The sequence below is a fragment of the Planococcus citri genome, chromosome 1, assembly GCF_950023065.1.
Source record: "Planococcus citri chromosome 1, ihPlaCitr1.1, whole genome shotgun sequence".
NCBI lineage: Eukaryota > Metazoa > Arthropoda > Insecta > Hemiptera > Pseudococcidae > Planococcus > Planococcus citri.
In genome coordinates, this window is record NC_088677.1 from 42,024,184 (window position 1) to 42,050,061 (window position 25,878).

A 25,878-nucleotide genomic window follows, 5' to 3' on the forward strand; every position below is an offset into this window, starting at 1 on the left:
CTTAGATACGTATATTCGTAATTCGTATGATTAAAATAAACACCGATATTTTGCGTGATATATGTATTCTAGTCTTCAAAGATCGCTAACTGAATTGAAAGAACATATCAAAATGCGTCATGATACCATCTTACGAAGCTATCAAAATTTCGCTTCAAGTTATTAGATCGGATATTTATAAAGCTGTGGAAAAATAAATTTTATTTTAAAAACACAGAAAAATATAATTTGTAATTTATATAAGTACCTACTTAAATGGACAAGAAAAGTTTTAAATCTTACGAAGCAATAAAAAAAATACTTTCATTGAAAAATGAATCAATTTTCTAAATACATAACAAACCATTTGAAGAGCTCTTATGGAGAACAATAATATCATTTTTATTGGTCATTTAATAATTTACTTCGTAAAATTGTTTATTTGGGTAGAAAATAATTTTAATAAAAAAAAAAATTATGATAAAATTTTTTGTTTGAACAAACCATCGATGTGAGTAATTTTGACGGGCACATAGAAACCTGCGATTGTGCGCATTGTGTGATTCTTACTTTAGTCACTCAAAAACCGCCACCACGAACTAAACGCATAGCGCACGAAGACTGAAGTATTTGGAAAATAGGCCATGGTAGGTTACAGGCTCAGCGCTGATCAATACTCTAGCGCTAAAAAACCCCGGGGTTCATTTCCCTGAAGTGTAACTGGAAAACTTTCAGTACGCCCTTCAATTTTTTACTTTCACACAAAATGGAACTAACGTGATCTTAGCTTTTAAATTTTACATTTTTATTAAGATTTTTTTACTCGATTTATCAACGCGATTTATGATGAACGAAAAATTAAATCGTTCGAGCATGCAAACTCTATCAAGACGAAGGTAAATAATTTATCCGGTTTTTCTATTTTATAGAATTTTTCTTCCAAATTCACGTTTCTATTTCATTCGGTTTGTTGATATATCTTTTTTAATTATGCGTTTTTTCAGGTGTAAAATATAATCGTCGTTGTTGTTATGATGGGTATGTGGTGCCTGTTACTTTTGATATGCATCGAAACTTTAGGAGGTACCACCGAAGAAAGAAACGAAGCGAATATTTTAGATATTGGAGGAATATTTCCGATAAGAGGAAAAGGCGGATGGCAAGGTGGCCAGGTACATATTTAAATTTACTAATTTGAATATTAGCTCTGACTCGTTTCTGCTTCCTTTTTTTTTTTTTTTTTTTTTTTTCAAGCACCTCGTTTCTGTAAATAAGGGTGCGTTTTAGCATAACTTTTCTGCTTTTTATTTAATGCGGGTAATCCTTCACAGCTTTTATTCAACTCTTTCGGTGTATTGAAATGATCTAATATTTGGAAGTGAAAAATTCCAATTCTCAGGTACTTAAACTATCTACTCAGAGACGCACGAACTACGTAGTTGTGCTTTTGTTTCGCGCGGTACAAAAAATTACTCATCGTTAAAAATACTTATGTCAAGTATAATGACATTTGTATTTGAGCACATGATTGTTACGTTGTTTAAGATTATGTAAAAAAAAAAATTTTAAAAATGACGATATCAGGTACCCAAAAGCTTATCAAAGCGTAGCTTTTTAACGTGGCAAACGAAACGCGATTACAATTCAGCATTGTGTTTTTATACTCGTATTTATGCGGCTGGAATATGGTATTTTTTTCTCTTTTAACTCATTGATGTTTCAAGTGGCCTCTTCTTGTCGCTCAACATTTCACCGTCTGAATATAAAACAGCTACGGTACATAATTTAGATTTAGTAGGTACCTACCGTCGAATCGGAGAGCAAATTTTTTTCTTTCCGTCATGAGAATACTATTTTTGTTACAACATTCTGGTCGTATTCCTACTTGGAAAAATGTTTCCTCAACTTTCATGCTTTTCTTAAACAAGAATCTACAACAGGTACCGATTTATTCTCCGGAGAGGCGTGTATGTTCGTGAAATTTACGAAATATATGATTTCGAAACACTGAATTATTAATCTAATAAAATTACGACGTCGAATTTTGAATTTTTTATTAGCTTCATAAATATGGATATATTTTTTCAATAAACAAAAGGAGTAGTTTATACGAACAATATTCGAGTATACCGTCGTTTCTCACGTGAATACAACTCAATGTTTAGATAGCTGTAGTGTATAGAGAGCTATACCGCACGAATGCGCTTATTGATATTCCACCGAGAATACGAATTCTAACATAGTACATACCTATACCAACATGTTCGTTTGTTCGCTATCGAATATTGCAACCGTTCTGCTGAAATGTCGATTTGAATTAGTCGAAATTCGTTTTAATGTTAAATTAATTACAAAATAAGGTACCTTTTCGATGCTTCTGTTGCTTTTCTTTGCTTCTTAATAATATATGAAAGCGCGAATTGCTCCGCTGTATATTTGTACTTTATCTCTCCATTCAAGAAAAGTTTACATAATTAAATACCTTTTATTACAACCAACGTCTACTGTGTTTGCAAAAGTATACAGAACCCACAGATTGTGTAGAGATTTTTTTACTCGGTTGACTTTTCTGTTCGAGAACTTATCGAGGGTGTTTATTTTTGCCACTTCTGGTTCTGAGTTCTTGTGCGTTTCTTTTCAATTTGCAAATTGAGATCATTTTGTCAGTTCTTTCTGTGTTTCATAGCTGAAAAATATTTTTTACCAAAAATCCGACGCGATGGGATATTTTTTAGGTGCGGGGGGGGGGGGGGATTTTCAACTTTGTTTTGTGCCGAAACCCCTTTACTTTACCTAGGTAGTTAGAACAATAACTAGGTATTTCACAAATTTTATGCAGCTCGTGATTTTAATGCAATTTTTACCGAGCGTTGATGGCGTTGTAAAGTTCATTTCGCATGTCTGTATTCCTTTGGAAAACCTAAAAAGAGGTGGGATGTCAACAAGATTTCCATAATTGTATGGTAAAACGCCTTAGAAATGCAATTCTTAAAACAAAAAGTTGAAATTCAAACACCTTAAAACTTCAGAATTAGAGCGTGCGAAATGAAAATTCGTTCGCACCAGTTTGTACCATAAGCAGGTAGGTAGGTACTTTACTTTCAGCTTCAAGTTATGTCGCTTGCATTTCTTGCACAACTGCCATATTGAAAAAACAATATAGTTTGAGAACATTCGTTGCTCTATTATTGATTTTTTATCATGGATAAAGGTAGATGTATCTATCGTTTTTTGCTACGAATCATCATTTGTACAATTCGGCGTGGTGGTACCTACTCGCAGAATTTTCTGTGAGAATTTATGATTATATGAGTACAAAAAAATGGAAAAATAACAAACATGAAATTTTCATTTTTTCCTTTTTTTTTTTTTTTTTTTGATGTAGCCTATATTTTGAGAAGTGATCCCAGAGCCCTTCAATTTCCAATTACAGGAAATTTCATAAAACTCGAATGAGTAGGTATAAGGCTCATGTAATCACTTTAATGGCCTTTGCAAAGTATTATTCTAATAGCTGCGATCATCACTTCTGACAACTTTCCTCATGAGTCGATATCGTTGAATTACGTAAATAATAGCGAATGAAGACCGAATTGTAGACATACGGCGAACAGATTATGCAAATTAATTAACATTTCGGAAAGTCAAATTACAACATTCAGCTTTGAAGGTAGACTATTTTGGGATAGAAACTTTTTCGGTTTGTCTTCAAAAGTTGAGACAGAATTTATATTTGAAAATTTCACTCCCAATCGGGAGCGTTAAAAAAATCAAAAATATCAATATGATGCATTTTACTCTTTCAAGTAGATACGTACTGTAGGCGCAGTTTCGTTCTGATGACTGACCTCACTAAACCGCTCCCTTGTTAATATTGGCGAATGTGTAGGCCTACTTACATAGGCAGAGGTATACTTATTTATTTCAACGAGTAGGAGCAGAATGCTACTTTCAATAACGATATTGAAATCAATTTGTGGCAAAATATTAAGCACTCAATCAGTTCTTTAATGGATTTTTTTATTTGCTTCTCTTATACTAAATTGACTTTTTATAGTTCTAACCAATCCATCAAATTTGTTTTTCTGACCGGCTGTAATTTTAGTTTAAACCGCACGATATTAATTTCTTCGCAAGTGGTGCGTAAGCGTATCTTTTGCTCATCTACTTAAAAAAAAAATGCAGACAGGTACCTACTATTATTAAAAATAATATCGCACTGAAAACTAATCGAATTTGAAAAGTTATAATTAAAAAAATAAAACGTCATAAAAATGAAAAATTGTTGAAAAATGACGTGCGTAAGCCCTTCGGGCAGAAAAAAAATCAATACGGTGTTGAGTCAAAAAACGCATACACTATAACAGATTGTAAACAACAGCGAGCTCTTAAAAACTCCAACACTCGATTAAGTAGGTAGGTAGGTACTTTTGGACACAGCTTAATTTTATATTTAAGAACTTTGGTTAGTCAAAAGATCGTAACAGGTGTAGAAAAATATACCAGTAGATATGTAAAAGAGAACCGAAGCCAACAGTATTGATGAAGATTAGGCACGTCGCTTTTGTTGTGAAAAAATAACAAACCCTCGATGTATAGTGGTACTTTTACCACTCAACTGTTACCCTTTAAACTGTTGAAAATTTTGTCAATAGATAATACGAGATAATATGGTGAAGATAATAAAGACGGCGGAAAACGCGTGCATGTTTTAATTAAGTATTTACAAAATTGAAGTATTGATTTTTCGCATCCAACATCATCTTTCCATTTGAGAAATTGTTTCTGCGTGTACTCAGTACTGCACTCCATAATTTCATCAAAAATTTTATTTTTCTTTCGCCTTCGGTGATAAAAGAAATTTTGATAAACACAACGCCGTTCTTTACTTTTTGCCAGCAGAGAAGTGTATTAAGAAAGAAAGCTAGAGAGACAAGAATAAGAAAGAGAAAAAAAAACTACAACGAAAAAATATCCGATTACGACGCCTCATTCGTTCTTTACAAAGAATAACACGGTACCTTGAAATGTAATTGAAACGTTCGGCCAAATTTTTCACACTTGTGTAGTAATTCTTACTGCGTGATAGTTTTTCTCATTTGGTGACATTCCTGCGAGCTTATTACTTTTCCACTCGAGAGCGTTACGCTAAGCGTTTTAATAACGTAGGTGTACGCCTATTTCGAGTACCAAGTACCCATAAAGTTTCGAAAAACCAATTATTTGCACATTTTGTTAACCGCATAGATGGGTACCTAAAAGACGACTACCTATCGATATAAAAATGAAAAACATATCGACGTACGTAATATTACAAAAACGAAAAAAAAAACAACAAAATATTTGCTGAATCTAAAAATTTCATTTTTATCCGCACGTACCTACTACGATATAATTGTTTTTTCATGCCATATTTAAATGTACGACAAAGCGACGTGAAAATTATTCGTTTTATTTTATTATGTAGACGGTTATTTCGACTCGGCATATTTGTAAAAATTTTCCAGGTTTTTTTACCCTTTTTTTTTTTTTACCATTTTGTTTTGTAATTAACGTTCTTTTCCGACGTAAATGATCAATACTGCTTCGATATAGCTCGAAATGAGTAAGTAATATATTTTGAAACTTGGTAAAAAGGTTCAGTCTATAACCTACAAAATTTGTATATCCACCTACGGTGTAGCATGCTTTTAGATGCCCTCAGCACGTTCATTTAAAATCCCGAAATGTAACACAGTTTTATACGTGTACAACGCAACTAAGGTGCCTAGCCAAACCTACCTACCTACCTACTTACCTGCCTACAATGAGACTGGAAGAGTGCACGTGATAGGCTAGCTGTATGTATAGGTATATAGAATTCAGTAAAGCATAAAATGTAGCTTAGCAAAAAACACAGAAAACGTAGGTAATCTAATAATAAAATATTCAAGTAGCTTATACCCAAACATTAAATCTCTGCTGAGCTAGCGCCATACTCTTGTGTGTGTGTTTTTTTTTCAGGGGATAAAGTTGAAATATATGAAATTTTTGTTCCGTCTTTTAAAATATTTACCAAAAGATTGCGGTCATTAAGCAAATAAAAAGTCGTAGAGCCTAATAAAAATTCAATTTAATGTAAGAGTGATAAATTCTCCATTTCTCGTTTATTTTCTTCTCTTTTTTTCGCTCCTCTCTGCAAAATATGAAATGCAAGAATTGTATTACTTACTTATAGTGGAAGGAAAATGTAGTAGCTATTTTGCAAGTCGCATTTATTCTTTTTTATTTCTTTTCGTTGTGAAAAATTGCGTATTCTTTTGGGGTATATTCCTTCTCAAATGGTTTGTTATTTATTTTCCAAATAATAAATTGATTTGTTGATACGCTTACTTATTTCTTCGTTTTCATCGTGTTTTCAACTTGCATTCATAAACAAACCGTAGTAAAGTAATAAATATATACTACCTATTTGAAATATTAAACATGAGAAAAGAAAAAAAAAAAAGAAGAATAATTCTAGGTGGAAATGAACACCCGAGGGTATTTCATGTGTTTCGTATTTGTTCAGATGTTGGCTAGATTTTCTCATATCTAATTTGCTATTTAAATAAATTCTTCGCGGAAAATTATATTGCGAGTGTATGACGGACCGAAAAGATGTAGGCATTTCTATTTTCATTTCCGTACCTGCAGAACCAGATACATAAGTATGTAAAACGAGTGATGTAAAAAAGATTTTCCTTTCTTCTGAAGGTAGAAAGTTGAAGGTTTTTTATGATACGTCCAGTAAATGAAGATAATTTTTCGTTGAAATTTGATTTTTTTCTTCGTGAAACTTGTAAGTAGATATTTTATCAATAAAACTTTTTCTTTAGGTAGTAGAATTCGCGGCCACTGAGCTCAAAAATGTATAGGTTGAAAAGGGATTGTCAGTTAATTTGTTGAAAAAAAAAAAAAATGATAAAAATGGTCTTTTACCGCCTTTTTTTTTTAAATTTTCAATTAGTAAGTACCTATGTCTCAATTTTTGTTCTTGTCGTAAAAAGTTGAATTTTCACTTTGAAAGTTCGGTTTTGAGATTTTTAGCGTCTTGTGAATGAATGATTCTTCTATCTATTCTCATCAAGATTCCGTGACCACATCTACCCCAACGTAAGTGAGTGGATATATGCAAATGCATACATACATACTCTTAGGTAGGTAGATAGGTTTAGGTACATCTACAGGGTGCCCAGAAATATCGAGCACCCCTAAGAAAGTTTTTCATTAAGAAAATAGGTTGACAACGTGAAATTGATGCATATGATTGGTGGAATGTTATCTCTCCAGTCCAACAACCAATCATGTGCTATCATTATTATCATTCACTGTGACCAACTGAAGTATTTTAGTAGAAAACTTTTTTAGGGGTGCTCGATATTTCTGGGCACCCTGTACATATATTAAATAAATTGCGTAGGTATGGTACTAGGTACGCGGTCTGCATGCTGTAAATACGAGTAAACGAGTATATCTGTGATCTGTCACGAGAAAACCAGGTTAGTGTCCAAAAAATCGATATATTTTTTCTGATGGATATTGGTAGTACTCGGGGTGCAGAATCTGCCTGTGGTGGTAAAAACGTTCGCGAACGATTCTTTTGACCCTAAATTTAAGGTTAAAAAAATAGAGCATCTCCAAAAAAAATGAAAAAAAATTTTTTTTTCATTTTCTTAAAATGTATGCCCAGGGGAGTCAACATGCAAATTTTTGTGGATATCCGCTCACATTTGTAGGATTTAGGTCGTTTTTTTGAAATTTGAATGAGGCTTAAGCTGGAAAAATCAACTCTTTTCACCTTGAACAAGTTTTTTGAAAAAATTGAAAAACTCAATAAATAACTTTATTTCATGTTAATAATTCATTCTTAGTAGTTTTCGCGAAATTTTTGGTGTGAAATTTTAAAAAAACGAAAAAATCGATTTAGGGAAATTTCGATTATTGGTCTTTGGCAACCCTGATTTTGAAAAAAATGTCAGGTTATGTTGGCATCCCTGGTGGTCAAAAATGGTCCAAGTTTCACGGACCTACGAATCATAGATCCCCGAACACATAGATTCAAAACTTCAAATGCCCGTCCTGTAAAATTTACGTTTTGGACACTAACCTGGTTTTCTCCTGACAGATCACATCTACGTATTTACGGCAAACAGAGTATGCAATTCTATTAACGCCATCTCCATCAAGACCATTTTCAAACCTATGAGAATTATCATTTAAACTACGTACATAGAGCGAGTCCTTCCGAAGCTACCGAATTTTGTAAGCTCATATCTTAAGACTGGTTAACTTGGAACAAATCTGCTTGTAGAGTTTTAATGCGTACGTAGGTCTATGTATGGCAGATTTAAAATCACTTATTAAAATTTAAAAAACTCAAATTCAAACTTTCAGAGTAAGAGCTTAAGTTTTCAAGATGAGAGCAAAGATCTAAAGCCATACTGTTTAAAAATTTGAAAAATTACAATGAGACTTGTTGTTACAAATAGGTATTCTTTGTAACAAATTAGTTTTGAAAATAGGATCTCAATATTTTTTGTTAGAATAAGCCTTCTCCTCTTTTTTAAAAATCAAAATTTCATAAATAAAATGAAAAAGCGAAGTAACTATATGATGTAGTATGGTATCAATTATTTTTTACGCTTCTGATAAGAATTTCGACTCTCAAATTCTTTCCATCGCGTACCTATGTGTTATGCGCTCGCAGGTGCCTACTGTACTCGTGTATCCTACGAATGCAGTCAAGTTTTATAAAACATCTGAAATTTTGCGTAGGTATGCGGAAAGCATTTACAAACTTTCTTGGTCCGCTTACGTAGGTACTCGATAATGAAGTACTTGGATTTACTGCAGTAGATATACTACCTGCAAAAAGATCTACTTTTTGACGCATTACATTTTGTAATCTTGACGATGTGAAAAGATAGGTACCTAGTAAAAGTTATCTTATGTCAAGTTACAGAATATATATAATGCAATTATTTTGAGAAAATACTCAAATAATAATTACCCGTATTCTCTTCTTAGAATGGGAGATTGTATCCTCCAGTCACATTGCGATCCTTTCTCCTCACTCTGTGCGAGGAAGTCTGAAAATTAAGCAAGCCAAAAATCAGTTTTTATGGGTGGAAGAACCACTTTGAGATTTAATCGCATTTCTTGCACAGTGGTAAGTTGACGGAAGTCCTGTGCTTATGTCAAAATTTAATATCAAAAACGGAGAAATGAGTGCGAAAACCTCTCCTCTTTGAGAGCTCATATCTTCTAGAAAGTCTTTAGAGACTTTGGTCAAAATCCTCCTACAGTTATTTTTTTCACGATCTATCTTTATAATACCTTATTTATGAATTTTTAGTAAGTACCTAACTTGAATAAATTTAAAAAAAAAAAACTTAACATTCATCGTTAAGAACGTCGAGATATTTAATTTTTTATGACATTGACTTTATCGATGTTAATTTCTGAAATTTTTTCCTCAATAAATTCCGTCTAATTAACTTGTTTTTCGTTTTGGTTTTCCTTTTGAAAGATAATTTTTTACAGAGCTAAAGTAGCTATTTGAAAAAAAGTCTTTTCTCATTAGGAACAAATCTTCAATAAAAAATTTTCAAGTTCGTCATCTTTACGTGTAAACTTTGTTAATGAAGTGATAATAAATAGAGATGCGGGCCTATAAGTAGGCATTACTTATAATGAAAAATAAGGTACCTACCCTATTAATAAACTGAGGAACCAAGGTCAAATATTTTCATTTTTAATTAAAAGAACTCGTGATAGTTACCTATTTTTTGTTTCGTTTTCTCATACAAATCGCAAAATTACGGACGAAATTTACTTACTTTAAAATTGAATTTCTAAAGTAAACGCCGATGTGCGGATCGTTAAAAACAATTTTTTCCCAAAAATCAAAACGGAACCATACAAAATTATACTTCAATGAGCTCATGTGTGACATGATGGAAAAGTACCTATCATCAAGTAAAATTCTGTGCATTGTGATGGTCACTAATTCCTATTTTAATAAAAAAAAACTTGTTCGATTGTTTGACTTCTGACTGATGGAATCGCGGGTACCTATACACATTTATACATTTATATTTCTGACGTAGTAACATGACTTCATATTAGAATTAGCATTAGTATAGCCTATTTATGCATTTCAAAAAGGTTAAAAATTTATTGAGTAGGTACTCGCCTCTTTCAAAAAAATGAAACGCCACCATCGCTTTCATTTTTGATAGGGTAAAGTGATTCGGGCAGGTGAATTTGTACTTTGTCGAGATCATAACTGAACTTGAAATCTTGAAGCAACATTGTACAGCAATTTTAAGCGATTGTGAAGGAAAGAGGATGCTTATGAATTACGTTCTGGAAATTGAAGTATCTATAGGTAAGCGATCTATCAAACGAAATAGGGATGTAGAATATCAAAAAGGAGCCTTTTGTAAAAACGATAGTTCTACTTATTACTTATTGGTCGGTATCTTTATCAAAGATGTAATAATTTGTAGACTGAAGAAATGATATCTGTCGTAGCTTTAATATATATAAGTATTAGGAGTTCAAACTGAAAGCCGAGGTTGTTAATCCTAAAGCTTTTATTGCGCCCTTTTGAAATTGCGACTAATTAAAATTTAAATTGATAGGTATACGTCTACTTAGCCGAATACAACGTATATAATTTACCAAAAGTATCGATTCCACTGAAGTATAAACCTATATTATTTCCGCCCCAATTTAGCACTTTAATTTATATTTATGGTGAAATTTAAACAAAACCTTTTATAAAGGTGTTTCGCTATTTAAGTAAGTAAGTAAGTAAGTATAAGTAAGTAAGTAAGTAGGCAGGTATATTTTGCAACTCCGTGAGAGTAGTAATAGGAATATTATATTCGGTTAAAATGTGGCATAAAATGTTGGAAAATTTACAAATAATTTTTCACATTATACTTTTTGCATGAGTTTAACCACATTTGCATTTCTAATATTTATGAGATTCCACCATCAATCACGTTTTAAATTAAGCTGGATGTCTACTTGATATTGATTTTCACTTAGAATTCATTTCCATTTTGAGAGCCTCATTAAAAATTCTTTCCAAATGTTTTCCAAACGTTTGAACAGTTTACACGCGGTATCCTTTTTTATTTAAATTAAATTTCGTTTGTGTGTTTTTTTCTTCTTCAACAGAGTGTTTTTTATCTTTCAAGTATCGGCGTCCGTTTCATCAATATTTCCATTCAACTGGTGCTTGGTGTAGGAAAAAAAGAAAGATTTTTATAATTGCTGACGTTTTGTTGAATTGAGATTACGTACTAGGATAGAAAGCAATCCGAGCTGCTTATGCGCTTTCGTATATATAAGTACGCGCGTAATACGACGACAAATGAAACTTTAAAAACTCAATCAATTCGCTATTGTGTGCCGATTCTCGTGTAAAGCTGTATAGGTACCTATCCTATGTACCTAGCCTACGTACCTAGGTATACAAAACCATCGAATAAAGCTTGTTCTGATATAACATCTATTATTGAGGAATATGTCTGTCGTATATAATAAATCATGGCAAGATGTAATCTTCGACTTATGACGGTTAGAAATATCAACTGTGGTATCGTTTGCACCCTTTTTTGCCCTGATATTTCTCCGCACTAACGACCAAAATTCATGGAACACTTCGAAGTAATGAAATATTTAGGAGCCTTTTTTGTTAGGTGAGCAGCGAACATTAAGTGCAGAAATTTATGCCTTTACCATAAAACAACGATTATACGATAACTTAAACGCAACATTTATGAAAGTTTGTTAACCGTAATCAACGACTGTTTCGTTAAAATGAAAATTAAAACTCGACTTCACGCGTTCATTTTGCGAGCTAGTATAGTTATACGAGTACGTAACGTACCTATACATATTTCTACAGCTGGGTAGATATCTATAGCTAGACCTTCTGTAGATATTATTAGTAGGTAGTAGGTACCTTATTACCTATCGTGTACAGTACACAAGAACAATATCCTAACCATGCATAAGAAATCTGATTGAACTTGAGAAATACGAGTATAATAGCTGCCTACAAAATACAAATAGCCTACGTTCGCAGTCGGTTGGCTGAAATGTATTCGAAAATATTTCGCTAGATAATGAAACGCTACGCTGCAGACAATCCATCCATAATGTAGGTATTATGTATGTATATAACTCGACAAATTCGTGTAAAAAGCGAAAGAAATCATTGTCTGTGCGATCAACTTGGGGAAAAGTTTCATGTTATTCTTTTTGGAAAATATTGCCTAGTAAAGAATTTCTGCATTCAATTGAAGTTATAGGATAATAATACTCAGATATATATCTTTCTTATTCAAGTTCACAAGAGAAAAAAAGACGAAGACGAAGAAGAAGAAGGAGAAAAGAAAAGAAACTGGAAAAATGGGTTTAAAAAATAAACTTTCCAAAGAGAAAACACGCCGGTTTTCTATTATTGCCAATAGACATTCCGTATAAAACATCCCTCATAAAAACTGCCATTTATGTGTATCCCGTGGACGGTTAAACTTTATCCTCGTCTCTAAATAGATTCGCATTTTCCACTTTCTGCCACGTAATAAATTCCATTATTATTGATGTAGGTATAGTATACCCTTAACACTTTTCTTTCACATTCGATTTCGTGGACATTTTTAAAAATGTGCCTATACAGTATAACAATTTGCCAACTTTTTATATACTGCCTGCCTGCCTACCTACCTACATATACGTAGGTATAGGTATTTATACTGTCTACGTGTGCGGTAAATGCAGTTCTTGCTACAGCCTATTTCGTATCAATATTTTTCAAAGAAATGGCAGCCTTTTAAAAGTAGTTTTCATTATAGATACGCTGCCGCGCCGAAAGTGTGTTATTACAGTAGGATGAGATAACTTTTGGTAAATGCAAAATGAAAAATGGCTCGCAGTTACGAGTAAGTATCGAAGGAAATGCGAGGACATAGCTTTAACGGGCGCAGATTTGCTCGCTTTTCGATACTTATGCAATACGACCGTACGATAATCTAGTCAACATACAATTTGGACTTTTTGGATCGAGACGTTGCTCGCGAAAATGATAATGTTGAAATTATATCAATATTTATATAATATGTAAATGTCTACGTTTGTTCTAAAAATATTGTGATTTGCCCAGTTTTGAAAAAATTAAGGAGCTGGGAGGTCATCGAAGGATCAAATTTCAAAAATAAGTAGGTAAATATTCGAATTTTGAACTCAGCACTCTGAAATAAGTGAAATGAGAACCGATATGTCGTACGATACTCTCTTCATATTTTTTCTTCTTTTCTTTCTTTCTTTCTTCCTTTTTTTTTTTTTTTTTTTTTTTTTTTTTTGGAAAATTGAGATACGTGGAAGGGTAGCAAGCGGGCATATACAAAAAATAATATGCGGATATTTTAATTCAATTACCTCTAAAATTTTATTTTTGATTGAATTCTGACCTCATGTGTCTTTCAGGGTGCTGCGCGAAATAAGTAGGTACGTACGCAGTTTTTTATTCTAAAATTTTGAAGTGATGCGCTTTCAAGGTTTATACATGAATACTCAAGTACATAGGTGTCTATTCAAAATGAATCACATTTAGTTTTTTAATTGAACATATTTGTCTTACTTTGATACTCATAGGACCTACTACCCAAGCATCACTAGTATGATTGAAAAATCATTCCGTGCCTTCCAAAGATAAGTTATAGTGTGTATGGATCCAGCATGTTAATAAATTTGCATACCCAGTTTGCCGTAAATTTGCAATACCTACCGAAATCATTTCCGGCATGCCTGTCTTCATTAATTTCCTTTCGATGCATTGCAATGTAATATCAATGCTGCGCTGATATGTACTTGCTTGGCACAAAATAAGTATGTATACCTAAGTATTTAAAAATGGGAAATATTTACACACTACGTGGAAACGACGCGCGACTTTTCTTTATAAAAACAATATTCATCATGAAAATCAATCAATCAAATTTTATATACACCCAAACAAATATTCGTGCGAAGGATTAAATCTCTAGGCTCGTTATTTCTTAGCTAAAGTGTGACTCAGGCCTTACTATTCTGTGCATTCCAAAGTTATATGATGACAAAGATTAGTGCTTTAGAAAGCAGTTGAAGTGGTCATTTCATGTTCATCTAACCCTCTGTTGTCCGGTATTTTTGGTATGTTGAGCTAGATGATACGAAAAGGTTAGGTATGTAGTTTGTTAGGTTCATCAGTTATCTGTCGTACTTTCTACGAGTCCCGCCCAGTTCCAATTAGAGATGAGTTATAGACTTGCATAATTGAGTGAAATTTTTGCTTCTTTCGGTACCTAGATAATAAATTCTGAGAAATATTTTTTTAAATTATGCAACTAGGTACCTACCTAACTATGTACTTTATGAATTTTCTATTTTTCGTAAGGCAAAAATCAAATACTTCTAACTAGATTGAGCTAAAGTGAACTTTCAAGGGATAATAGGTATGTATGTACATTATTGTTTAAAATAATCACCAAATAGGTAATTACTTTATTAGGAAGGTACCTACTTGTTTAAAAACGTGGCAATATTACATCTAAATTTAAAAACCTGGTTAATAAATATAGGATAAAATACAAATAAAAGGTTCAAAATGACGAAAATAAAATATCCTTCGAATGAAAATTTTGAAAAGTTACAATTTCAATTAAACATACCGATATTAGTTCAGCGAAATAATATTTTAACCGAATAGAAAATACTCCAACGTGGTCTAAATGAACTCATCGATTCTAAAATTTAAAAGGGCAACTTTATTTAATATCGAATACCTAACACCGATATTAAATTACATTTCCTGCTTCAACTCTCAGTAACGGTGAATCTACTAGTACCTATTTGTGAAGTTTAGTTTGGGTTTGCTTTTCCTATGTGTATCAGATATCATCATCATATTATTACATGAAAGGTTGGGATTGGGAACTGCGACCGAATAGGTACCCGATAAAAGCAAAATTATTTCCAATATTCTGCTAACGCGTGGAATTAGGTACTTATCCGGACTGGGAAATTCTAGACTAAGTATCTTTCAATATCTTCACTCAAAGATATAGCTAAAGCAATTTCAAGTCATTTCCACATCAGCTCGCTGCATTCAAGTTGGATTTGATTTTCAACAAAACTGCCATTGCGAAATGTTCGTTTTTAAATCACTGACACGCAAGTAGGTACAACAACGTAGTTTAATTTTCGCATAAAAAAATTGTAAAATTTTTACCGCGTTTTTGGACGTGTACGTATTATCTCACGAAGTCGTGAATCTTAAAGCGTGTTAATTTTATTAATTTGATACGAGTAGATAAGTACCTACATAATTAAAAGGTCCAACCGAACGATGACCTCTGGTTTTCGGAAAAATGTGAATGAAAATTCCCGGTGGAATTCTTCCATTTGATTCGACATACATATAGGGTTGTAAAAAATATCCTGTTTCAATCACCTACCCATCCAAACAATGAGTTTTAGCTTTGCAATACAATACCTACTCCCCTTTACTGTCTTAGGAATCAGTTTTTAAAAGTAAAATGTCAGGCCATTATTCCATTGATTTTGTTTTTCGTTCACGAATCAGGCATAAATTTTCTCATTTTCAAATGATAACAGTTTATGTAGATGAGATGTACATAGGAAAATTTCGAATGAATGTTTTGATTTCGACAATATTTTGCTGATATTTCCAAGACGTCAAGAGTGCGAGTTACAGTTAAGCTATGTTTGAGAAAAGAAACTTGCCTAAAGCTTATATATACCTACGACTTACGAGGTACCTGTTTGTCGTATCCGTCTAATTTTTCAACATTTTCCGCTATCTACATGCTTATTTTTAAGTACCTATACCTACATTTTTGTTCAATTTTTACGACTACGATGTTTCGTGATTTTCGAGTCTCCCTTCATTCGCTATAAATTATTATTTATTACTTTGGGATCGTATCCAAACCCATTCCCTTAAGGAAGAGACAAATATAACTTTAGAGAAGATAAATAAGGCAATCGATATAATGGTATAAGTAGGTATTCTAAAAACGAGGAGTTCGAATGCATGAAAATTTTCCTTTTTATGAGCAGGTAAGGAGGTACCTATCTTGAAAAATAATGTGTAGGTTATGATACCATATCAAACAATCGAAAAATCGTTATCGTTAATTATGCCTAGAAATTATTTATTTTTCAAAAGTTATCGTGCTAAAACATTTGAAAGTTGTGGCTGACAAAAATGTCTATACCTATCTAAGTTTATCTTATTGTAAACCACTTACAGAATTTGCTTCAGCTTTTCGCTTGCGTAAAATCTTTGCTTATCAATCAAACCAAAACGTTTCCATTTAGTTAACCAAATATTAAACAATGAACATTATTCCTTTATTCTTTCGAATAATTTTAAAAACGCTCCATCATTCTTCGACTCGAATAAAGTTTTCATTTTCCTCTATTTATAGGCTTGTCAACCAGCTGCAAGATTAGCTCTGGATGATGTTAACGAAGATAAAACTATTTTACCAGGTTACAAGCTCAGAATGCATTACAACGATAGTCAGGTAAGATAATTTTTCTTAAATACCTATACTTGTACAATGTACAGGATGTTCCCTTAAAATCTTGAACAAGAAAACTGTGTGTAATATTTTTTCATCAGAAGGGATGCGAAGGACTGGAGGAATGTAATTTCGTATTCATTTTTTTTTTCAACGAAGTCTGATGCGATATGTGAACTCAGTTGTATTTTTGTACACCCATAATATTATATACAGTGTGGATATAAAATTGCGTTATGGTGGCGGGGAGGTATGCCCAGAGTAATTCTGTCAAGAATAAATACTCGGAAGTTAGTTTCTTAGAAATGTACGTAAAGTTGTTGTCTTCATGAAAATTTTTGTTCCACTGTACCCCTGCCTATATTTTTATGGCTACTCAAATTTGGAGCGTAATGTACCTACCTATACTATACTTAAGGAGAAAATATGTATTTGATATTTTCAACAAAAATCAACGAATCTTGGCACAATGTTTTTGTCGAATGGCTTTTTAAAGAAGAAATAAAAATTGTAAACATCCGAATTTTATATTTACCTTAATCAGGATGCGCTTCAAGTTCAAGTTTCAATTTTTATATCAGCTTTAGAAAATAATATATATACGTAATACAATTGAATTCGTAGTCGTAGTCAGCAGCTAGGTTACTCAAAACTGCTTCGTGGGATTGAAAAACAATTTATTCGCACAAAAATAATACATTGTTCCGAGTCTAACTGATCTGGCTAAATGTAGGTCTACATTTTGTACATTAACACAAGATGAATTGCCTGTGTCCTTATTTGAAAGAAGCTACACTGAGACGCGACACCCTGTATATCTACTCGTAGCTATCATTCTGTATCTTTTTTTTTGTCTTGTGGTAGAAAAATATTTAATCAAAATGATGAATTTTCGTGGAATAACGTCAAGTATATTCATTTCAAAAGGATTTTCACCTAGGTACTTCAAATACATTCGCTTGTATTTCATAATACCTAGCTTAATACAAAAAAATATCGGAAAAAAGGTTGATTACATACTTACCTATAATCTGAAATATTGCTTTAATAATCACACAGAGATGATAAAAGTTTTTTTTCAAAGTTATAGCAAGTATTGGAGTCAAGAGAAGGTTTAGGTACCTCTCACGCTATGCAACTGAAAGCAAACACTGTCGAATCTTTCCTAAAAGAAATAACTTTAACCGGAGGAAAACTTTGAAAGAACCTTAATTAATTTTATTTCGAGCTTGATTATAAACTTACTCTGGTCGAATAATTGATAAGTACCTACTCAACGTTTGAAAAACTGAAATACCTAGATATACCTACCTATACCAAAAATAGTAAACATATTAAATAAACTCGATTTTAATTAGATCTTTAAAAACGTTTGTATAGGTATATAGATAACGAAAAGGATGAAACGTCAAAAACCTTTTCGTTTATTTTTTGAGTTTAATTTACGAGTGCGGATTAGGCTCCGCCGAATGGTTTACATTTACAAACGGATTATCAATATGAAATTTCGAATTAATTCGGCGATTAATTTTGAAATGTTGTTTCATTATAAAGTTGATAAAGTAGGTATATCTACCCTATACCTACTCGAAAGTTACTCTGTTATTGTAAATTCGAATAGCCGAATGGGCGAGAGAGTTTTTGAATAGAGTTTTTATTTTCGTAGACAATGTTAATCTTATACTTGGCGAACACGGTTGAAAAACAAACATTTAATCGGTGTAATATTTTCAACAGTGCGAACCAGGACTCGGGGCGTTGGTTATGTACGATTTGCTCTACCAAGATCCTACAAAATTAATGCTACTGGCAGGTTGTAGTACGGTTTGTACGACAGTCGCGGAAGCAGCGAAAATGTGGAATTTGGTGGTGGTAAGACGAGACGACTGAGTATATTATTATAACAGATATCGTACGTCGTATACGGCGACAAGTTTAATACCATTCAGGCTGAATACTTCTTGTTTAATTTCGAAAAAAAGTTTTTCTCGATTAGGAAAAAAATTAATCCTTTGTTACGTCACAATTTTTGTAACGCTTTAATACAGATTTATTTGCTTTGTTCTTCAGCTATGTTATGGAGCAAGCTCACCCGCTTTATCCGACCGTCAAAGATTTAAAACGTTATTTCGTACTCATCCTTCTGCAACTGTTCATAACCCTACTCGCGTTGAATTGTTGCTAAAGTACGGATGGTCTAGAATCGCAATACTCCAGCAAGCTGAAGAAGTTTTTATCTCGGTGGGTTTTTATTATCATCTATATTACGATACTGTAGAAAGTGCCGTATTATTTGCACGATACTAAAACTAGAGGTACCTATATATACGAGTATGTATGTACTTAATACGAATGTACGAGTATATTATCATCCCCCTAAAAAAAAAAAAAAAAAAAAAAAAAGTAAGGGAGAAAAAAGAAAGAGGTGAAATACACGCAGTGGAAAAAACACTCTGAAAAGCACGTATAGCTATATTTGAAAAAATTTTCAAAATACAGACTTATATATGGGTAGGTATACCTATACTACCTACTCGGTTTGTCTGCAAAATTACGATGCCAGTTCTTGTTTAGAAGGAAGAAAACTTTTTACTTTATATTTTTTGAAGATGATTTTTTCTTAATATAATGTAACATTTCAAAAAGAAATATTTACTATTTAAGCATCACGTCGGTGTTACGTGAACTGTATGGCATGCCAGCCAAATAGAGAAAATGTAATAATCAGCCAACTCGGAGGTGTGCTCGAGGAAATGTTGTTTTCCTTCTTTATGAAGTGTACGTAATTGAATTTTTCATGAGTAAAAGTGGATCAAAACAAAAATAAGTTTGAAACTTTTTGAACATTTTTATGAAAGACAGCTGACAGTTCTTTAATATTTAAACAATTTCACTAGATGCCATTAAGTACATAGTTGAAAAACGACGTTATATGCTATACATATACTTAATAAATAAATAAATAAATAAAAAATACTTTAGCAAAAACTTATAACTTAATGTACCTATCTGCATAACGTTATATACCTATATATCTATACTTAACTATACCCTATACAGACGGTGGAAGACCTGGAGATACGCTGCAAAGAAAGAAACATCGAAATTATTACGAGACAAAGTTTTTTAAGCGATCCAGCTGATGCTGTTAAAAATTTAAAACGTCAAGATGCGCGAATTATTGTCGGATTATTTTACGTTGTAGCTGCCCGCAAAGTGTTATGCGAAATGTACAAGCAGCAGCTGTATGGTAAATCGTACGTTTGGTTTTTTATAGGTGAGAAAGCATTTTTCTCGGAGCTAAATTTTCTCGAGTAGGTATATTACGTCAATATTTGTGATATTTCCTTCGCGTAGGATGGTACGAAGACGATTGGTTCACGAGCAATGTCGATAACGATACAGATTGTCAAACAGAGGAACTCATGATAGCAGCGGAAGGTCATCTCACTACGGAAGCTGTTATGTGGAATCAAAATAGATTTCAAAAAACTATCTCAGGAATGGTAATTGAATTTTTTACTTTATAGCATTATTTCATCATTCATCTTTACGTTGTCAATCGCTTTACGAGTATATGTAAGTAGGTATCTCATCTATTAGGTAGGTACCTACTTGTATCTACAACTTTTCATTGATTAATTTTTTTTTATACAGACTGCTCATGACTTCCAAAAAAGACTGGACGAAGTTCTATTACAATCTGGTTACGGACTTAATAGTAGTCGATACCCACCAGGTTACCAAGAAGCTCCTTTAGCATATGATGCGGTCTGGGCTGTGGCTTTAGGTAATATCATTTATCTATAACCTTAATTTGTATTCTTAAGGTTAGATTTACTTACATTAAAACTCCCCAAATTACTTGAGACAATTTTCATTTTTGGTTCTTTCTTTCTTTCTTCTCTTTTGAGTTTTCAAATAAACAGTGAAATAGATTATCAATATATACATATACGAGTAACTACATACTTATGGTACCTACCTACCTACCTAATTTTATGACTTCTTATGGAACGTTAATTTTTAAAAATTCAAAAACAAAAATACATTCATTATTTTTGAGCTTTTTTGATCGAGAAAGGAACCGCCGAGATATTTCTTTACCTACCAGTATTCTTTTTAGTTCATTTAGTCACATACTTACTACATACATATTATTATATTAATGTATTTTTCTCTTTTTGATTGTATTTTTTTTTATTTTCAGCTTTTAATAAAACTATGAATATTTTATCAAAGAGAGGAGAGTCTTTAAAAAGTTTCACATACACCAACGAAAAAATTGCTTCCGAAATATACAGCGCGATGAATTCAACCGAGTTTTTGGGCATCTCGGTAAGCGTTTCACTTTTCACTTCTCGTAATATTCGTGTTAATAAAATTGCCTAAGCGGTTCGCCCTATATTTCATGTTTCGAAGTTCAAACAAGGCGCTACGCTACGTTACGCAATTTATTTGACGTACGTAAATTAACTTCGGTGTTATTTTTTGTTTTTCAGGGCGTTGTCGCATTTAGCTCGCAAGGTGATAGAGTAGCCTTAACTCAAGTTGAACAAGTACAAAATGGATCTTACGTGAAATTGGCATATTACGACACTGAGAAAAATAATTTCACTTGGTTGAATGATGCTAAATGGATAGGTCTGTGAATTTTGTTACGGAAAAACACACGCAATTCGAACCAAATATTCTAATGATAATAATTCGATTGTGTTCTGATTATTTAGGTAATAAAGTGCCTACTGATCGAACAATTATAAAACCAGAATTACGAACGTTAAACGTACCTTTATTCTTGTGTATGTGGTCGATATCAGTTATCGGCATACTCGTGGCCATTGGCCTTATTGTATTTAATGTTTATAATCGTCACAGGAGGTGAGCTTTCAAAATAGGCTGCTGTTCACTTTTGTCAGCGGGAAGATATAAAATATTTATTTTGTTTTATTTTACAGAGTGATTCAATTTTCACATCCAGTATGTAACACCATAATGCTCGTTGGTGTTATTGTCTGCTTAACAAGTGTGATATTACTCGGACTAGATGGGCAAATCGTATCGCCAGAAATGTATCCGTTAGTTTGCCAAGGTAGAGCTTGGCTTCTGTCAATTGGTTTTACTCTTGGATATGGTGCCATGTTCAGTAAAGTTTGGAGAGTTCATCGTTTAACTACGAAAACGAAAAATAATATTAAGGTGGGTAACGCGCAAAAATATTCTTTCAAATAACTTCTAAAACATTTCTGTTTGTTGTTTGAAAAAAATTTTAAAAATTAATATTAATAGAAATATTTTATGCCATTTTTCAGAAAAAAATCCAGCCATGGAAATTATATTCTATGGTTGCCGGACTTCTGATGATAGATCTTATCGTATTATCTGTTTGGCAAATATATGATCCACTTCAGAGAAGTATACAAGTATTTCCGTTAGAATTACCAATTTCTGCGGAAGATGATATAAAAATACGTCCTGAATTGGAGCATTGCGAAAGCACAAATCACTCTATTTGGCTAGGTGATAATTTTCTTTCTTTAATATTTTTATAGGTACTCAATAAACCAACCGTCTCGAGAGTAGATCTACAATATTAATCGTAAATTTTTATTTTACAGGCATAGCGTTAGGATACAAAGGAGTGATATTAGCTTTTGGATTATTTTTAGCGTACGAAACACGTAGTATTAAAGTCAAACAAATAAACGATTCGAGATACGTCGGAATGTCCATTTATAACGTGGTTGTGCTCTGTGTTATTACCACCCCTGTTACTATGATAATTGCGTCCCAACAAGACGCTAGTTTTACTTTTACAGCATTATCAATTATATTTTGTTGTTTCCTTTCAATGGCTCTTATATTTGTTCCTAAAGTAAGTGATGGTATATACTTACATATCAAATTTTCGATGATATATTTTGTTGTTTACTAGGGCTCGGATTTTTAACCATGAATTTACATTTACAGGTAATTGAAGTTATTCGTCATCCAATGGATAAGGCTGAATCTAAATATAATCCAGATTATGGTTTATCCAAAGAAGAAGAGGATAAATACCATAAATTATTAGCTGAAAATGACGAATTATTTAAATTAATCAAAATGGTGAGCGTTGTTTTAGTTTTACAGATCTGCGTTCATTTTATTTTCTGAAATAGTCAACAATGTAAAATTTATATTTCATTTTGCATTAATAGAATAGGTACCTAACAAATTTTCTATTTTATACCTCTTTAGAAAGAAGATAAAATCATAATGCTCAGACTTAAGTTGGCGGAAAAAGAAGCGGCTTCTGGAGGGATGAAACCCGACAATCAAACACCGAATACCTTAACGGTAAATAAAGATAATCTTATTGTAGCCGATTTTATTACTGGCGAAGGTACATCAGACTCCGCTTACGGTGGAGGTACTTCCGTACAAACCAGGTCATCTCGCGCGAGTGCATCAGATATTGAATTTTCAGAATCGTATCTTTAAAGTTTACAAGCATTTCACGTTCGAAAATGAAACAGAAAAAAAATACCTAATTCCGTAGAAAAAGACAATCAACATTTCGTTTTTTGTCAAACCACCGAAGAAAATTACTCGAAATTCGAACAAAAAAAAAAATCACTCGTAGATTTTAAACGTAAATTTGGAATTCAAATGTTTTTTAAGTTAGTAATTTCACATGCAATAAAAATGTTTACTTTAATGGCGAATATTCGACAATATCTATAAAGTAATGCTGTGTAAACGTTTGCACAATCATGTTTTTACTTTTTGTTTAGAACCTTTGTAGAAGACTGGTTTGTGGGGCCAATACCTTTTTTAACGCATCAAATGCGTCTTTCTTTAACGATGTTATTTAATAACTTTGTTATTTTATTGTTATTTTTGTTAGTTTTTTTTTCTATTTATTTTTTCGGTGTTAATTTGTTGAAATCAAAGTAATAGATAAATAAGTTATTAGATAGGTACTGACGAGGGAATGGTTGAAAGCTTGCAATAGGTATCTATCAAAACGATTCTGTTTCCTTAATATGCACTCGAGGATAAGGAGCTTTTTTATTATTTAATTTTGATGAGACTTGGCCCAAAGGACGATATAACAATCTGGACTCTTCACTGGAGCGCACATAGTTTGTGCTGTTTGTGAACAGTGGTCAACGTGCTATTACAAGCGGTGTGAGCCGTAGTGAACAGTTTCAATTAAAACGTCCTTGTTGAAGACTATACCTAACGAAAAAATTCTCACAGAATTATCTACCTTCAAAACTGAAGGATCGTTCGGCAATTATCAGAGGAGAGAATGATTTTTTTTTCTTAATTATTCCTGGAGTCGCAAGGTTTTAGGTTTAAACAGAAATTCTAGTTCTATTTTCAAAGGTAAAATTTAAAAAAAGTTATTTAAGAAATTGCGGATTTTTAAATATGTACCAATTATTTGAAGAAACCAGAGGTAAAGATGCTAGAGATGACTACTGAAATTATTAAACACACAACTTATTTATATTTTGGAAATTATTTTATATTTACTATTATGCCATAAGACTTGTAGAAACCATACAAGCGATTTCATCAAAATTTTAAAAATTCGGCTCCTTGATTCCCAAAAAATGTAACGTTATACCTAGTTCTAAAATCAGAAAAAACTACTAATTTATACCCATGTGAAGTTAGTATCATTACCTATTCGAGTGAAATTAGGTAGGTATGTTGGTGAGTTACCACGTTGTTCAAGGATATGCGTTATGAAAACAACAGATCATTCTCTCGTGCAATGTATAATCGCCGATGATAATTTCCTCAAATTTAAAAATTTTTCAATGGGGATTCAACTAGATTTTGGGCACTCATTTGTCGTGATTTGTAAAACTAATAAAATCTCTATCAACAAATAAATTTTAAAAACAAGATCACCTGACATCATTTCATATTAGGTAGTTCCATTGCTTTCAATCAGAACGCCATATTGCATACCTACGCATTTTTTCAAGTATTTAGTTTGTTTTACATTCTATACGCAGCAATATAAAGAAAATATTACCAGTGAAATCTCGTTAGCGATGTCCTAAATATTCACATTTCGTAAACCATGTGTAAATACGAGAAAAAAATCTGTACTTATTCGCGCTTTTATTATAAATTGTTTCAATTAAGTATCGATGTGTAATTGATTATTTTTGTAGATATTTGCTGTACAAAGTAAACTCCCAAATAAAAACTTGGACGGCGTTATTAACGAGATTTTACTGCTTTTTCCATTTGCAAAAACTCATTGTTTTCTTTTACATTTTAAAAAGATCCGTCCTTATGTGAAAAAGAAATTTGCACGAATAATTCATCTCTAATTTGGGAGTTTCCTTTAGATATGTGTTCCTATGTTTAAACCAAAAACAAAACAATAAAACAAAAAAACATCGAAATAAAGATCTAAAAAGATTCAACGTGTTTTTATTTCTCGCAACATAAGGACGGACTTCATTTAAAAATTAGCCTATCATTCGCTCAATTTAATAAATACCTTTTTTCTTACCCCTTCACAGTTACCTCCAAGAACTGACTTCAGACGTCATACTTGAAGAATAACACAACGAAATCAAAACTCAATTAGTAAATTCAACGTTTTGTTTATTATCGACTACATTTCTACGTCTCCTATTTGACGAACAAAACTACCTGAGTGATGTGTATTTTGTATTTCATTTTCGCCGTATCTTCTTTCTTTTTTTTGTTTGTTCATTTTTATTATGTTTTTATACATGATAGTTAACTGTTGAAAATCATTGCATTTAATTTTTATAGTTAGGATTAATTTATTTTGATTTATTGTTAAAATTATGAAAAAAATAAACAATTCAAAATAACATCGATGACTGAAATTTTTCGCCTGCGAAAATTATATAGATTAAAATACGAAACGTGTTCAGCGGACCGTTTTGCTGAAATATCTTCGCAACTCGATTCCCTTTTGACAACTTGTCATTACATAAAATTGAACGATTACCTCATGAAATTTTGTTTTCGACGATATAAGGGGTTGAATTTACATTTCAGTTTGTAATATTAGTCCGTTTATACTTCTGTCATTTTCCCAACTGAATTAAAATCGATACCAGCGACGCATTACGATGAAACTTGTCAAAGATGTTCAAAACATACGAATGAAGATATAAAATACCTAGTAGGTATACATGTTTTATGATGTTTTTTTTCTAAAAATATTATACGTATTCGATACAGATAGTTTTATGGTTTGTTGAAGCGGATCTAACATCACACA

At 32.3% G+C, this 25,878-nt stretch overlaps 1 protein-coding gene across 2 annotated transcripts; it reads left to right on the top strand.

Moving 5' to 3' along the window:
* Nucleotides 1-429: 429 nt before the first annotated feature.
* Nucleotides 430-25,446, top strand: GABA-B-R1 (gamma-aminobutyric acid type B receptor subunit 1). 2 transcript variants are annotated; one of them, XM_065344947.1, is made up of 17 exons: nucleotides 471-875; nucleotides 984-1,151; nucleotides 16,512-16,610; nucleotides 18,345-18,479; nucleotides 18,678-18,848; nucleotides 19,668-19,884; nucleotides 19,965-20,113; nucleotides 20,265-20,397; nucleotides 20,818-20,945; nucleotides 21,110-21,251; nucleotides 21,338-21,488; nucleotides 21,566-21,806; nucleotides 21,920-22,127; nucleotides 22,226-22,482; nucleotides 22,578-22,715; nucleotides 22,848-22,946; nucleotides 25,142-25,446. In XM_065344947.1, exons 2-17 carry the CDS (start codon nucleotides 1,011-1,013, stop codon nucleotides 25,175-25,177), a joined length of 2,445 nt encoding a protein of 814 aa, XP_065201019.1. In that variant the 5' UTR covers nucleotides 471-875; nucleotides 984-1,010; the 3' UTR covers nucleotides 25,178-25,446. The 2 variants fall into 2 exon arrangements, with proteins under 2 accessions (XP_065201018.1, XP_065201019.1); XM_065344946.1 differs by lacking the exon at nucleotides 25,142-25,446 and having other exon boundaries at nucleotides 430-875; nucleotides 22,848-25,042.
* The last annotated feature ends 432 nt before the right edge of the window (nucleotides 25,447-25,878 follow it).

Excerpts from the sequence above, each read along its gene's own strand:
- GABA-B-R1 (XM_065344946.1), top strand. The coding sequence starts at position 1,011 with ATGATGGGTATGTGGTGCCTGTTACTTTTGATATGCATCGAAACTTTA. Across the intron at positions 18,480-18,677 it reads AAATGTGGAATTTGGTGGTG|CTATGTTATGGAGCAAGCTC; the intron begins GTAAGACGAGAC and ends TTTGTTCTTCAG. Across the intron at positions 18,849-19,667 it reads CTGAAGAAGTTTTTATCTCG|ACGGTGGAAGACCTGGAGAT; the intron begins GTGGGTTTTTAT and ends TACCCTATACAG.